This window comes from Lotus japonicus, chromosome 3, assembly GCF_012489685.1.
Source record: "Lotus japonicus ecotype B-129 chromosome 3, LjGifu_v1.2".
In the NCBI taxonomy this organism is placed as follows: Eukaryota; Viridiplantae; Streptophyta; class Magnoliopsida; order Fabales; family Fabaceae; genus Lotus; species Lotus japonicus.
This window is the reverse complement of record NC_080043.1, coordinates 41005548-41023027: the sequence shown is the minus strand read 5'-3', so window position 1 is coordinate 41023027 and position 17480 is coordinate 41005548. Positions and strand designations below refer to the sequence as shown.

The following is a 17480-nucleotide window of genomic DNA, read 5'->3' as shown; positions in this document are numbered from 1 at the left end:
GTCCTAGATCGACAGAAGGTGCTCAAGCACAAGTCCAAGATGCTGAAGAGGTTGTTCCCCTATCTCAGAGAAGATGTGCAGTTACCTGCGTTTTTCCTCCAGAAGATCTCCAAGTTCTTACTGAATGGAGATTTGACCTCGACAAGATTGCTGATAATGAGGTCGATCTTCGTCCTGAAGCTCAAGCTCAAGGCTAGGAAGGGTATTTTCAAAGACTCCATGGTCCAGTTTATGATAAACTCGTGAAGGATTTCTGGAAGCACGCTGACTGCAATGAGCATCAAGTGGTGTTGTTTGTTCTGGGAAAGAGGATCATCATTTCTGAGAAGTCGTTTGTAAGGCTTCTGGGTGCAGAGACAAGCAATGGCTACAGATTCTAGTTGCAGGAATCAAAAGTCAAACCAAGAACCAAGGAGAAGTTCAACATGGCTCTTTACTCTACATGGAAGCCAGGAAAAAGTGACTGCAAGACCAAGGGCCTTCATCCTGATTTGAGAATCTGGCACAAGATTTTGCTAAACTGCATAAATCAAAGGCCGAAGGGAAGCTCTCCAGATTACATCAACTTCACCCAGAAGGTGTTGCTCTTCTTTATCAAGGAGCACCGCAAAGTCTGCCTGCCCTACTTTCTCTTCTCCTATATGAAGGATTGCATCAAGAAGTCAAGAACTACTGCTTCCCCCAAGTCTGCAATCAAATACATACCGTTTGGCAGACCAAGAAGAAGAACCCATCTGAAGGACTACCCTCTCTGGTCCAAGGCAGATGATCCAGAGGCAATCAGAATCTACCTTGATGATCTGAAGCAGCAAGGCTATGAGATTGATGTGGATGAATTCTTCAGAAATCTTCAAGATCCTCTAGACTTTGAGTCTCCCAGGAAAAGGAAGACTAAGAGAAAGCAAGTTGAAGCCTCTGAGGAGCAGGATCCCTCTGATGGTGATGACGACGATGATGATGAACCACCGCCTCAGAAGAAGGCAAAGAAGGTCAGGATTGCAACTCAAGTCACTCATCTGCAACAAACGCAGGAGCTTGCTAGAACTGCACCTTCTACCAGAATCACAAGATCTGCAGCTAGAGCTTCAAGTAAGTTTGTTGTTCTTTCAGATGATGATTTAAATTTGCTTGATGCAATTCATGATGAAACCAACCCTGAACCTACACCAGTTAATCAACCAACCTCTCACCCTTCACCTCCTAGGGCCTCATTCTTCCAACCTTCCATTGAGGAAGAACCCCTCTGGAAAATGCTTCAAGCAGGCAAACCCTCTGCCTCCACAACACCCATTATTCTTCCATACAATCCACAATCCTCTGAACCAATAATTTCTGAGACACAAGCTCAAGAGATATCAAACCCTGAAAAATCCAACTCTGAGCCTCAACCCTCTGATCACTCCAATGAGGAACCCTCTGAAAGAGAAGATCTCTCTCCTTGTCCACTATTTCTTTTCGTACCAATGTTCTTTTTTCTTCTCCTTCCAATAAATCTGAAGCCTCTCGCCAATTCTTTCAACTTGCCAGAGAAAGAGTTTCATAAATTCCTGAACATTTTCTAAATGTTCCAAGTCCAAACTTCCACTCTGGACCCAGGCCAGAACCTCTGGTTGCTCCGGATTCTCCAATCCAAGCGGTCCCTCTAACCGCTATGCCTCCTCCACCTCCTCCTCCTCATTCTCCTCTTCAAGAGAATGATGAGTCAGTCTCAAACCATTCCCCACACAAATCACAAAACCCTGAGACTGAAACCTTTCATCAAAACCCTGAGACCAATATATCTGCGAGGCACTAAGAAATCAAGCACTTAGAATTCAAGCACTTAGAATTGTTCTAGTTACTGATATTGCCTCCACATCTGCTCAAGTTCCTCACTCTGATCAAGCTGAAACGTCTGCTCAACCTCAGTCAGATGCAAGAATTGATCTTATTGAACAAAGACTTGATTCTCATGAAGTTCTTCTTCAAAGTCTGAAAGAAATGTGCACAGAACTTCTGAGGAGGACACCTAAACCTTAGACTTTAGGAACTCTATTTTCCTCTGTTTTTCTTTATCTATGTTATATGTTTTTCTTTTTTAACTATGTTTCTTTTATTCTATTATCGTTTTTCTTTCTATATGCTTGCATATTTACCTGTTCATCATTACTCGTTTTCTCTCATAATCATTAATCAACAAACACGTTCTTTTATTAATAAGATAATTCATACATGCATTGTTACATTTAAAAAGGAGGATTTTTCCTCAATACCCTACATTGCCTACACATCGCTGCTTTCTCAAGCTCCAGACGATCCTGCCTATGCTCTAAGATAACTAAGCTATGTCGCAGCTCCTGCCTCTCAGGACCCTCCGCCACCGTCTCCAGAGACGGCTCTGTTGCTCTGATCTCCTCATATAGCTCCAGCTCCTTCTGGAAGAATACTTGCATTTCCTCCACGAATCTGAGGAAGTCTCAGAGGATGTTGTCCATTTCTGGACTCAGGCTCATGCCTAATAGCCGGTTTGTCAGACTATAGACGCTTGGTTCCTCTGGATAACACACATTGATGAAGAGATCTTCATCAAAGGCCTTCTTCCACAATTGCTCGATGCACGCTACAAAGGATTCCATTGGAATGTTGAATTCAAGTGAAAACGAGATGTGAAGAATGATCTACTTTAACCGCTATTTATAAGCTAAGTTCAGTCTCCAAGAGTTAATGCTGAAGCAGTTTCTCGAGGATTATTTATTGGTAACATATGTTTACCTTAACTCCTTGGCCGGTGGTAAACGTTCCACTCATTCATTTAATCTTCTGCATATGCATTAATTACAAACATTTTCCTTAATCTTTTTTATTTTTTTTCTTTCTTTTCTCCATCTTTTTAAACTTAGACCTTCTCTAAGGGGGAGTACCTTGTACTTCAAGCTAAGTTTTTCACACCCCATGCTTTTTGCTTATGACAAAAAGGGGGAGTAAATAACCAGTTTTTTGATGTGTAAGCTGTGTTAGTGTGAGACCCAAGTTTTTAAGTTTGGAATAAATCGAATAAAATTCCTTTTCACGATTAATTTAATGTAACGTGAAGGAAAACCTAAACAAGTGTTTATGGAATGGAGTACATTTGTGAAGGATAAAGTTCAGGAAAAAGCTAAGGATTGTATCAAAGTCGATAAAAGTTATAACACGATTAGTATTCGCTTAAACCTATGTCAAGAACGCCAGTAAATAGCTAATTTACATTTTTAGACACGACGGAAACTAATTCCAAAAATCTTCAGAGAAATGTTAGAACTTCTCTTATTCGTATATAAACGAGCGTTTCGATACGAAACCCTGGAATGTATGAACGTCAAATTCCAATACTCGGAAGTTTGCCGAAACCGAAACCCTGATAGTTCAAAAACCCTAAAATCAGCGGACGATGAAGACTTTTTCTATTCGGAGCTTCAAACGAAGATTCCACACGCGTACGCCTATTTCTCTCGATATTTCCAATCTTTCTTCAAAAGGAAGTTTTCTCATTCGACATTCACTGCAAAAAGTAGTTTTTCGGGTAAAATAAATTTACACCGACTTTGAATCGTTTGATTAAATTCCAAGAAACCTGTTTTGAGTTCTGGAATTCTGTCGCCAGAACCTATCTTAGAATTCTCCGAGGATTACGCAGGAAAAATCGGAATCGCGAAATTTTCATTTTTCCAAATTTTCCAAAACCTATAAATAGCGGGAAAATGAAAATTTTTCCAAAAACCCACCATTTTCTTTCTCAAAACCGCGAGCAAGCCAAGGAAGGAGGGAGGAAGTGATTTTCGCTGATTCTTGCCCGTTTGCTGCACAGATCGTTGATAATCGAAGACCTCGAGGTAGGAATCCCATATCTCACTTCTGATCGTCGTTTCTGTCGACTTCTTCTATATCTTTCTGTGCTCAAAGTTTTGAGCTTTTTGTAAAACTGTCCAAATAAGTTGATTTCAGTGTCTAAACTTATTTCCTACGTGCTCTAGAGCATGAATATCCGGTTGTTTTCTGCTGAATCTCGCCGAATTGCCGCTGGAATCAATTTCTATGAGAAATACCCATTTTTAAGCAAAGTTGCAACCTTTAAGCTGAAAACTCACGACTTAGCTTAACGCTAGTAGGATTAGTCGTCATAAACGTCGTTGGTAACGTCCCCATCCAATTTGTTTTTCGAAATTCCAATTTTGAAATTCTGAGCTGAAAATAATGACCAAAATACCCCTGTGACAGTTTTTTATCCGAAAATTTTTCTGAGCTTAGAACCGTCTTAGTTACGACTAATGATAACCTAGGAACCAAGTTTGATCGAAGAAAAATCGGCCCTCCTAATTGTGAAAAGTGGCCGAGAGCTACCCTAGGGGGGAGGAAAAATTCATTTTTCGAAAACTTGTCCTATCGCGTTAGATTGTCGTACTTCAGAGTTTGTAATGTTTCGTGTAACCCTAGTACGTATTGTTTGCTGAGTTTCTGACTCATTGTGATTGAATTATGTGATTTTGGTCTAAGGTTCGTTTGTGGAAACCTTGGGCTTGACTGAGCAAGCTTGTGAGCGAGACCTGCACCGCGAGACTAGAACAACTCGAGGTTAGGGCAACTTACTTACTAGCTATTTGTATTATAGGCGTCGATAACTTCGACTTGAATATTTCTTGATATTGAAGATTGTATTGAATGTTGTTTATCGTTTTGAACTGAAAAATGTTTTCTGGAGGCTTCGGCCGAGTGAACTTATATGAGACGTGTGTATCCGTTTTCTGAGAGGCTTCGGCCGTTTACTGGCTTCCGTCTTATGATTTCCACACTGAGTTATTGATATATTGATATTGGTATTGAACTGAGCTATATGTCATTATTTCTGCTGAGTTTATGATGTTGTGTATATGCTCTATTGAATTGTACTGATTTGAGATAGTACTTGATTATATGATTTCGGAGTGTGGGGAAAACGTGATGTTATGCCATGCTAATGACGAGGTTTGGGAAATGTTAGGCAGGCTTTGACAGGAGGTCTAAGCCATAGTTATTTTAGGATCGAGGCATTCCCGGGGAATTACTTGGGTTTATTGGGATCTTTTTACTTATAGAGTTTTGGAACAAAAGAGAAACGAAACTTGACCTCATAAATGAAATTCATAATGCATTAACCAAAGATAGAACATCTTCAAATAGTAATAACAATTTCTTGGGAAAGACTTAGGATCTGAAATAAGTTTGAAAACGGGAAGTGTCGGCGATCCTAGCATTGTGACTCGGACAGTCACTGAGTGTGGATGACACTCCTTGCTCCTTGAGCATTTGGTTCAGTCTTCAAGATGATGAGCTGTTGTGACGAGAAGTCACAGAATGCGAGCAGCATTCTCTCTAATTGTTGATGAGTTGTTTGGCCATCGAGATGGTGAGCCAGGGTAACTTGAAAGGTCACTCAGTGCGAGATGCATTCTTTTGCTCGTGGAGCAGTTTGGTTGGCCATTGAGACGGTGAGCCAGAGTGACTAGGAAAGTTACCAAGTGTGACTAGCACTTCCTTGTTTACCTTAGGGTATTGTAGAGACAATGTACTCTAGCTAGACACGCGTACCTTGGTGAGGACGTTTCGTTGTTTGGCTAACCATATTGCATTCATGCATACATTTCTTGGAAAGTGTGCTGCTTTCCGAAGGACGATCTCAGATCGGACTTCATCGGAGCGAGATGCTTCATAAAAGCGAGATGCTTTATAAAAGCGAGATGCTTTACAGGAGCGAGATGCTTTACAGAAGCGAGATGCTTCATAAGAGCGAGATGCTTTAGCGGAGCGAGATGCTTGGCTCGTCCCATCCATCGAGATGGTGATATTTTATCCGGATCATCTTTTGAGCATGACATTGCATTGGCACGCCATGCACCTAACTATATTTGTTGATGTGTTGAAGATCCAATTGTCATTTGTGATTTGATGTTGATAAACATCGTTATATATCTTGATGACTTGATGTTGATAAATATGCTATGTATATACCTTAGGGTAGGCAATACATAAGTTATATGTATATATACAACATATATATATACCCCCTTATTCTTCACATGTTGCTTGTATTATCTATTATATTCTGTGAGTTGACCCTCGCGCCTTGGCTTTGTGTTCATGTTTGTGTTTGGGCGGTCGGCCTGCTGCCAGACGTTCAACAGCCTATTCGAGATGGTTCGTCGTTCGGGGAGGACCCGGAGCGAAATGACTACTACTGAGCCTTCGACGTGGACCCGGACATCATGCAGGATCAGATGAGGGTCGATGTTAGGGGTGTAGTACATCGGGTGTGGTTGTCATAGCTCTGAATGTCATTTCTTATTTTGGGGCAGGGTAGGTCCCCGACTATTAGCTTTTTGTGTGGTTCTCTTCCATGAGGATCACAGGGAGTTTTTCGGACGTAGGAGGTCTTTTGAAAGCCGTTCTGGGCTGACTTACTTTCTTGGATTACTGTATCTATACAACTTATGACTCTGACTATGGGTCACACTTATTTGCCTACGGGCACTACTTTTAGTTATTTGAGGTTACTTTCCGTCACTTGAGGACTATCGTGACGATGTTTTTAGTTGCAGCGAGGGCTGTACTTATACTGTATATTAGTCGTTGTTAATCGCGATTGGGTTGAGTCTTTAATTCGTCAAGTCTTTTTTTTACTTAAAACAAATATCGAAAAAAATATACCTGCTTTTCCGCTTTATTTTATTTTTGAGTTACTAAAGTGACACTCGGAAATCGAGGTGTTACAGTTAGTGTGATTTCTTTTTCTTTTGGAGAAATTAAGAGTTCCACTCTTTATGACCATAGATCTGTCCGTGGGCATGTGCAAGGAATACATTTTCACTTCTTCTGAAGTGATCATAAGCTATATTGGTTGACTCTGATGATTTTACCTTGCTCCTGACTCTGAATATTTATGCGCTATGATATTCACATATTATCTATGTCATAAATTGTCACTCTAAACTTTTCTATTATTTAGCTCAGAATCTAGATATTACTAATGTTTTCATTAAGTCTTAGATTCAATGGGAGCTAAGCACAGAATCGAGCTGCGACTTGGATTCAGAATGAGCAACATAAACCATTCACCTCAGGATAAGTTTACTCCTATTCTCTAAACTCTGAGTGAATTCAGTTTATTGTTTAAGAATTGTTCATCAAAATACTTGGTTTTGTCATCATCAAAAAGGGGGAGATTGTAAGAATAAGTTCTGATCTAGTAGTACAACTCTATGTTTTGATGATTACAAGTTAACTATTAAGTTTGAACAATTATGGTACTCTAACGTTGTTTTCTGAGTGTTCTAATGACAGGCCATGACTCTGGCTCTATATCACATAATTCAGAAGCACAATGCTCAAAGAGTAACCTCTGCAACGCTTTCGCACATACTATGTTCATCTGAACAGTAGATCAAGTTTCAGAAGATCTGAAGATTATAAAGGTCTGATATGGATTCAGTTCACTAGAAGCTCTGAAGGATCAGACGCTCTGAACGGTCAGACACTCTGAAGGATCAGAAGCTCTGAAGGTCCATAAGCTAAGTAGTGAAGATTCTGAAGTCCAAGAATAAGCTGGCTCTGAAGACCATGTATTTCACCTCTGAGTCCTGAAGCAGAAGGTACAAAGGTCAAAGGATCCAAGCTTCCTCCTGACTCTGATCTCCAAGCTTCACAAGTTCCAATATGAAGCATCACTCTGATCAGAAGTCAACAAGGATATAGGTCATGTCGCTATCCAAAGTACAAAAGCAATTGTACCATTCCTGACGACCTTACCTATCTGATTCAGCCACAGCAGAACCTGGAAATCCAAGATCTGCCCTCCAACGGTAGCATCTCCATGCAACGTCCAAACCCTAATCCTTGGAGTATTTAAAGAGGCTGAAGATTGAAAGATGCCGCCTAAGAAACTTGTTCACGCGCAAGCTATATTCAAATATTCTCTTAGCAATCTTTCTTCAAATAGAACTAAGTGTGTTTACTATTAGCTTTCTAAGAAGCATTTCTTTGTAAACCCAAAACCTTCAAACAGTTGTTTGATTTACCTTTAGGTGATCAAGGTTGATCGGATCCTAGAGAAGACTAAGAGAGTGAATCTTAGTGATAGCTAAGTCAGTGTATTGTTAGTCACTTTGCAGGTAGCAAGTGCAGTTGTAACAAACTCTGATTAGTGGATTGCCTTCATTCTAAGAAGGAAGAAATCACCTTAACGGGTGGATTGGATTAGCTTGAGGGATTTATCAAGTGAACCAGGATAAAATCCTTGTGTGCTTTTCTTAACTCTTATCTTAGCACTTTTATCTTTTGTGTTTGAAGAGATTTGTTAAAATCTCAAGTGAGAAAGGTTTTAGATTGAAAACGCTATTCAAACCCCCCTTTTCTATTGTTTATCAAGTGAACCAGGATAAAATCCTTGTGTGTTATTCTTAACTCTTATCTTAGCACTTTTATCTTTGGTGTTTGAAGAGATTTGTTAAAATCTCAAGTGAGAAAGGTTTTAGATTGAAAACACTATTCAAACCCCCCCTTTCTATCGTTTTTCACTATCAAGAAGTACAAGAGAAGTGTACTATTATGACAAGCCTACCTACCAAGGTTCAGCCACAGCAGGTTCTGGAAGTTCCAGAAATGCCCTCCAACGGTCACATTTTCTCAACAGAAATATCCTTTGCACCTGGGACTATTTAAGGCTAAAGATAATAAGAAAGATAATAGAGAGAAAACAAGAGCTGCAATACAAGAAAAGATTCAAGCCTCCACTTTCTTCATCTGTTCTTATTTAGTTTACACTTAGCTTATTCAGAAGCAAACCTTTGTAAACACCAACCTCAAACAGTTGTTTGTTTTTCCTTAAGGGACCGGGTAGGTCAGTATCCTTAAGAAGACTAGGATCTGTGTATCTTAGTGGTGATTCCTTAAGGGACCAGTTAGGTCAGTATCCTTGAGAAGACTAAGAGAGTGAATCTTAGTGCTTACTAGTTCATTGTATTGTTAGTCACTGAGCAGGTTGCTAGTGCAGTTGTAACAAACTCTGAATAGTGGATTGCCTTCATTCTAAGAAGGAAGAAATCATCTTAATGGGTGGACTGGATTAGCTTGAGGGATTTATCAAGTGAACAAGGATAAAATACTTGTGTGCTTCTCTTTTCTCTCAATCTTTATCTGCAGCACCATCTATCTCAGATAAACCGAAAAGATTTACTTTAAATCTTAAGGGGAAAGTTTTTAAATTCAAAACTCTATTCAACCCCCCTTCTAGTCGTTTTTCACACCTTCACCTATTCTGGCACGACAAATGTTTGGGTGGGGAGCAGAGTCTCTAACAGGTAGTTAAAAGATTGTATGATATTTCTGGAAAGACATAATCGAAAGCTTTATTCTTGGCTTTGATCCTGATCTTTGGGATTTTGTTGTTGATGGATACGCCCCTCCTATTGATGAACATGGTGTAAAGTTCCCAAGGGAGAAGATGAGTGAAAATCAAAAGAAGGAGTTCAGAGATCATCACAGATCAAGAACTATTCTGCAAAGTGCCATTTCATATGAAGAATATGAGAAAATTACTGATCGTGATTCTGCTAAGTGTATCCTTGATTCCTTAAAGATGACACATGAAGGAAACAAAAAGGTGAAAGAGACAAAGGCGTTGTCTCTGATCAGGCAGTATGAATCCTTCCAAATGAAACTTGAAGAATCCATTGGGATAAGACCCCTCAACAAAAGCTACACCACTGCTGATCATGTCATGAGGATCCTTAGAGGTCTTCCTGAAAGGTGGATGCCTTTGATAACTTCCTTGGAGCTCACAAGAGATGTTGAGCAGATGAGTTTGGAAGAACTCATAAGCATACTGAAGTGTCATGAACTAAAGCGTGTTGAACATCAGGATCAAAAGAAGAAGTCTATAGCCTTGAAATCCAAATCTGAAAAGGCTAAAGCTCTCCAAGCTGAAGTAGAAGAATCTGAAGAAACCTCTGAAGATTCTGATGAAGATGAGGTAACCCTGATATCCAGAAAGCTCAAGTGCATCTGGAAGCACAGGCAGAGCAAATACAAAGGCTCATCAAAGGACAAAAAGTCAAAGAGGCATTTCAAAGCAAAAAAAGGCCTCATGGTCACTTCTGATGAATCAGAGTCAGAGGATGTTGACTCTGATGGAGATGTTGTTTAAGGCCTCATGGCAATTATCAAGAACAAAGATGTAGAGTCTAAGGATGCACCTAATGCTGAATCTTCATCAGAGGAAGAGCCAGACTCTGACGATGAAAATGAGGTATTTGCTTCTTTCTCAACTTCTGAACTTAAAGATGCTTTGTCTGAAATTATGGATAAATATAGCTCTCTCTTGACTAAGCATAAAAAGTTGAAAAAGAATTTCTCTGCTGCCTCTGAAACTTCTGTTGAACATGAGAAAAAGATTTCTGAATTAAATGTGAGTAATCATGCTTTAGTTAACTATAACTCTGTGCTCAAAAATCAAATTATTAAGTTAGAAGAAGTTATTGCTTGTGATGCCTTTGATAGTAAGAATAAATCTAAATATGAAAAATCCTTTCAAAGATTCCTAGCTAAAAGCGTAGACAGAAGCTTAATGGCTTCAATGATCTATGGCGTAAGCAGAAATGGAATATATGGCATTGGTTATTCTAAACCTTCTGAAGTTGCTCCATCATCTCTTAAGAAAGGAACTTTCTCTATGTCAAAATATCATGCTCAAATTCCTTTATATTGTCCTGCTGAAAGACCCAAAGTTGTCAGAACTTCTGGGCTAACTAACAAGAAAGGACCCAGAAAGTGGGTACCTAGGGATAAGATTATATATGTTGCAGATATCCTCAATAGGTCCATCGAAACTCCAACCATGGAACCTGGACAGTGGATGCAGGGAACACATGATGGTAGAAAGGCATATGTCCCAAGATCTAAAACTTGAACCTGAAGGTGAAGTTGATCTTGGAGGCATCAGTAGAGTAAGATTTGGTCAAGGAATCATTGGTTTTTGATAAGAACCCCTCTGTTGATATTCTGAACGCTATTCATGTTAGAATTAATGATAAGCTTGACTCTGACAAGTCAAAGCTAGCTGAAAAAGCTTGCAGAGATGAGCATGGCCGTTTCAGAAAGAAACAAAGACTCAGAACTTGACAAACCAGAAGCAACAACATCAGAAGATGCTACTACAACTTCTGACTTGCGTCATCAGAAGAAGAGTAAGTTCATAGCTTCTCATTCTGAAGCATCTGAAGATGGAATTTTGTCCAGAATGGAGATGTCACCAGAACCTCTGGACTTTGACACTTCTGCTCTCATCAGAAGATATACTAATCAGAAGCCAAGTATCCCTTGGTATTCCTTCTGAGGGGGAGTATTTCGTCTTATGCTCTTACTATTTTTTCCACCTTCATTCTTTTTGCTTATGACAAAAAGGGGGAGAACTAATAGTATCTTGACAACTCCCTTATGTGATCAATTTCTATGCTCTGACGATACATTCTGATTGATGTCATCTCTTTCAATGTTATGATACATCTTATGACTCAATTAACTCTGATCACATACTTCAATATAGCTCAGAATCTAGATATTACTAATGTTTTCATTAAGTCTTAGATTCAGGGGGAGCTTAGCTCAGAATCAAGCTCGAGTCTTGGATTCAGAAGGAGCTAGATAAACTATACACATCAGGATAAGCTTTAACTTTGATACCTTATACTCTGAGTGTATTCAGTTTATTTGTTTAGAGTTGTTCATCAAAATACATGGTTTTGTCATCATCAAAAAGGGGGAGATTGTAAGATCAAGATTTGGTCATGTGGTACAACTCTATGTTTTGATGATAATAAGTATTTATTTGTGGATGAACAATTATGGTACTCTAACGTTTGTCTTGAGTGTTTTGACAAACAGGTTCTGATTCTGATACCAGAAGATATATTCATCAGAAGCTCTGAAGGACCAGCTCTGAAGGTCCAGAAGCTCTGAAGGACCAGAGGCTCTGAAGGTCCAGAAGCTCTGAAGGTCCAGAAGCTAAGAAGTGAAGACTCTGATCAACAAGCTTCACAAGTTCCAACATGAAGCGTCGTCAGATCAGAAGTCAATGGTTAAAGGCAAATGTCACTATCAAGAAGTACAAGAGCAGTGTACTATTATGACAAGCCTACCTACCAAGGTTTATCCACAACAGGTTATGGAAGTTCCAGAAATGCCCTCCAACGGTCACATTTTCTCAACAGAAATATCCTTTGCACCTTGGACTATTTAAGACTGAAGAAGAGAAGAAAGATAAGAGAGAGAAACCAAGAGCTGCAATACAAGAAAAGATTCAAGTCTCCACTTTCTTCATCTATTCTTATTTAGTTTACACTTAGCTTATTCAGAAGCAAACCTTTGTAAACACCAACCTCAAACAGTTGTTTGTTTTTCCTTAAGGGACCGGGTAGGTCAGTATCCTTAAGAAGACTAGGGTATGTGTATCTTAGTGGTGATTCCTTAAGGGACCAGTTAGGTCAGTATCCTTGAGAAGACTAAGAGAGTGAATCTTAGTGTTTACTAGTTCATTGTATTGTTAGTCACTGAGCAGATTGCTAGTGCAGTTGTAACAAACTTTGAATAGTGGATTGCCTTCATTCTAAGAAGGAAGAAATCACCTTAACGGGTGGACTGGAGTAGCTTGAGGGATTTATCAAGTGAATCAGGATAAAATACTTGTGTGCTTCTCTCTTCTCTCAATCTTTATCCGCAGCACCATCTATCTCAGATAAACCGAAAAGATTTACTTTAAATCTTAAGGGGAAAGTTTTTAAACTCAAAACTCTATTCAACCCCCCCTTCTAGTCGTTTTTCATACCTTCAATTGTCTCTTTCATTTACTCATGCTTATCCGCTGCGTCAAACGATTAAGTTCATCGTCTGTCACCAACTATCGTTTGGATCTTAAAGTTTTTGAAGGGCACAATTCAAACCCCCCCCCTTTCTTGTGCATTTCTTGGATCAACAAAATAGATATCCTTGACTTGTGGTCCTTCGTTCAACTTCATCTTCAGTATGGCTCTGTTCTTGACACTCTTCTAGTAGAGCTTGATTGAGTGTTGACATATCATTTCCAAAACGATGTGAATGATCTATGTACTGGCTAATGAGGCAAAATTCTCAGAATAATCAATTCATTTCAGCTTTGCATCCCCTTGGTTTCTAAGACTCCACTTAGTATCAATGATCTTAATTTTCAAGGATTTTGGTAATGGAGTCCAGACTTGACTTCCTTCACATTAACGTAGTTTTTCTTACGTAGTCAAAATCCATCTTTTCTTCTTGTGATGCATCGTATGCTGACATTGATTTGGACTTCTGAAGTGACAACTCACTTGATTTCTTTTCTCAATGAAAATTTTGCCCTTACATCCTTTTCAAATGCCTACAAGGATTCTTTTCAGAATATGTGGCATTCAGAAGTTGCTCTTGACTAAATGAATATGCTTGATTAGACGTTAGGATATCATCAGACGTTGAAGCTTGATATGAGAGTTCAAAGGTTGATGAAGTCTTTCTCCGAAACATTATAAAGGCTCTATTTTGAGGTTTGATCAAAAGACTTCTCAGAACAAGATTCTTTCCACCAGGAGTGTTCATGAGTTGCATGCCTTAAACCTCTTTGATAGAGGAGAGTTTCTCTACAACATGGGCTTTGTGCTCTTTCAAAGCTTGAGCAAGCTGAGCTGTAGCGCCCACTTCCAATAGTGCATCATCAGCATCAAGTGGTACTTCATCATCAGCATCCTCTGAATTTCTTCATCTTCTTCAACCAATTCTTCAGTTGTAACCGAAGGCTGAGCAACATTGCTCCTTCTCTAGTATCACTTTGATAGCTTATCTGGCTGTGAGTTCTTTAATATTTGTTGATGGCGTCTCCTCTGAATCTTCTTGTCATGTCAGGCTCTTCCTTGACTTGATTGTCAACAACTTCCTTGGAGTACTACTTTCAGATACAGTGAGGTTCCACATCTACTTTATTGTTAAAACAGGGAATGGTTGAATGTGGCCTTTCCTGCTTGAGCATTTTGAACCTTCAGGAGATAAGACTTTGTGCACAACTGAACCCCCATAGATTATCTTTTGATTCTCCCCCATGGATCTTTACTCTACATCAGTTAAGGTGTCAGTTATCAAAGACCAAGCTCTGATACAAATTGAGTTATTTAAAAATAGGACAAGAAAGAGGGGTTTGAATTGTGCCATCCAAAACTCCGGTTTTTCCAAATGATTAAGAGTTTTTGTGACTTTTGCTGAGATTGTTTGGTGCAGCGGATGAGTGAGTATATGAAAGGAATCAAGAGACACGAGCATTTTATCCTGGTTCACCCGCGGAACGATAAGGCTACATCCAGTCCTTGGATATACCAAGATTTCACTAACCAAGTATCAACGACTTCTTCTACAAGTATTGGACAAGACTTCTCCCAACAAGTATTCGCAAGACTTTTCCTTAAAAGTATTAGACAAGACTTCTCCGAACAAGTATTCTCCTGGACTTCTCCCAATTCACACACTGCAACTTTCTTCATATGATAGGCCTCTTTTCTTCAGACGATCTTTCTGCTTCAGATTTTCTTCTTTCCTACTTTCCATTAGTCACTTTGAATTAGACAATGAACTTTGACCAATCGCTTGTAACTTCTTATCTGGAATTGAATAGTCTTGAAAGTATGTTTCCTGACTAATGTAGATCACAGTAGGCATAAATGATACACTTTATTCCATTCCTTGTGAGAGAGAAATAAGAAACTTGATCATGAGAACGTTGTACTTGTTTCCTTGATCATAGTGCTTTGTAGAGTATCACGTGATTCTTGACACTTGACTTTCTCCTCAAGAATGTGAGAGAGATTTCTCCAATTTGAAGATGACGCTCTTTCTCTAGGCATTTCTTTCATTAGTAAGCTATTAGATAGAAGATGAAAATCTTCATTGAGCTTATTCATTTGCTTGTGCAAATTGTCCTGTAGCTTTAATTTGACCATTCTTCTCTTGTGTGGATTGTCTTCTAGCATTGTCTTGAAATTATTCATCTGACGGTGAGAGATGTGAATCATAAGTGTTATTTCCTGAAATGTAATACACATGAAATTTTTAACTGTTACACTTATACTACTCTTGAAAATTGTTATCATTCAAAATATGATAAACGATGTATCTTACGTTTGAACTTAACAAAATGTCCACACGCATGGCCATCCCCTCGAATCGGCTCTAGAAGCCAATTAAAACCTCACAAATTAAGTGGTGATTCCAAGATTTCAATTTTTTAAAACATCATAGGTAAATTTTACTTATTATTTTGTCCATTTATTAAGAGGAATAGAAATGAATCTGGTTGAAAATACTCTCAAAGGAGACCAATCTCAATTTTGCTTTGTCTACACAAAATTTAGTAAATAATTTCAATCATAAACAAAACATGTTGCATACATCGAATATCTTCGGATTAATGAAACAAGATCTAGAAAATAAGAAGATAAAGATGATAATACAATGCAAAATAATCAACTTATACATAAAAGCCATCTGAAGTTGGAACCACCCAAATAGGTGGTGGATCCATCTTATATGCAAATGGAGTGAGGATCTTGACACGTCTATCTGCAAGGCTGAAAACACCCCAATCATGCCCACCATATGAATAGTCCAAATTCATCTCTTCACTTCTATCGTCTGTGAAGTAAATTGAATTTGCTTTACATCCTTTAAACTCTTTGGCAGACACTGAAGTCGACTCGTTGGTACCAAGAAACAGAACTTGACCATGCAAAGAACTCTTCTTTACCCACTTGTTCTTCATAAAGTCAAGCTTATACACCCCAAAATGTTTGGTTCTGTAAGGACAAACTACATCACCATCATGACCAGGTGGTTTGTATCCTTCATATACCACTTCACCATCCGCATTAACGAAATTTCCGATAAGTCTTTTCACCAAGAGCAACTTTCCCTTTGACAGCACCAAATATATCTTCGACGAAAACTTGTCTTTCGGGAACTCTCTCTCTTCTTCCTCATCTTTCTCTATAGTTAGTTTAAAATCTAGGATCTTTGTTGGAACTCCTTCATAAAATTTCCATTGTTCAAGAGACCCATCTTCCGCAAGAGCATAGACATTGTTGTTGTAGGACACAATATCGCAATAAAAGCACTTAGCATCGGTGGGTTCAAACCATGTTGAAGCGTTAGTGCAAATGGCAAGTCTGCATGGGTAACTAAACAATATGGCAAGTGTGTGTTGCGAAGAAGACGAAGAAGGCATCAACACTGCTTTGGACACAAAGGTTTTCAGCGAGTGTTGGACAAAACAAGAGTAAATGATTCCGGCACGGTGCATGAATGCATCAGAAAACAGTGGCAACTGAATGAAAGAGGAGGAAGATGGGTTTAGTAGAAAAGGACACCCTTCACGGTCTAAAAACATAAGCCAACCACGGGAAGAACCAACACACCAGGCACCTTCATAGCCCTTGAAAATGTCCTTCCACTCGAATTGCATGTTGTCGTGCACAATGAAGATGGAACGAGCTGGGGTTATGTTGTCATCAACATCATGATCAGCGTCATTTTCTGTTTCTCCGAGACAAGGAAGGATCGCATATGGAACTGTGAGGAAAGCCATTGAAGCTTTAATTTGTGATTATTTGTTTATCACTTAGCCCACCCTAATATGTTATTATATATAAAATCAGAAGAAGCACCACCCTCTACATATTAGTTTTGAGATATTAATTTTCTAATTATTATTTTTACAACCATGTGATTGTTTTTCCTATTTAAAATATTTCATTTCTGGATAAGATATTTAAGTTTAGGTGTTTCTATATTTAAAAGATTTCGTTTTAGATTAAGTTTGATTGGTTTTAAGTTTTGAGTCAAAACAAAGAAATGATATTGTGATTGCTTTTCCTATTAAAAAGATTTGATTTCTGGATAAAATATATGGTTAATTAACAACATAAGTACTCCATTTTTAATAAGTTAAAATGTTAAATAGATTCAAATGTTTCTTATTACATATATGTGAATTAAATATGATATGATGTTTCTTCCAAAATGGTTAATGCACTATGGGTCTGTAGGTGGATAAGATAAGCGAATAGAATATGATAATGTAATCATATCATATTGCAAAAAAAAAAAAATCATATCATATTGCATTGTGTTGTTTGTCTTCTTAGTAGGATAAGATAACGCAGTTATGTTCCTTGTACGTTAATAAATTTCTATTCTTATTTAATACTCTAGCCTCAAATTAAATTATTTTAATATTTTTATTTTATATAATTTAAAATAATATTAATCAATTAAAATAAATATATCAATTTTGGTCATATACTAATTTTATTATTTTCCAATTTACTAGTTGTTAATGCTAAGATAAAACTATTTTTTTGTCACTGTGAAAAATAAGATAAAACTAT

At 38.3% G+C, this 17480-nt stretch overlaps 1 protein-coding gene across 1 annotated transcript; it reads right to left on the bottom strand.

The window, feature by feature from the left end:
• Nucleotides 1-15565: 15565 nt before the first annotated feature.
• On the bottom strand, nucleotides 15566-16678 carry LOC130744152 (uncharacterized). Its single transcript, XM_057596342.1, has one exon. The coding sequence runs from the start codon at nucleotides 16676-16678 to the stop codon at nucleotides 15566-15568; it is 1113 nt and encodes a 370-aa protein (XP_057452325.1).
• Between the last annotated feature and the right edge of the window lie 802 nt (nucleotides 16679-17480).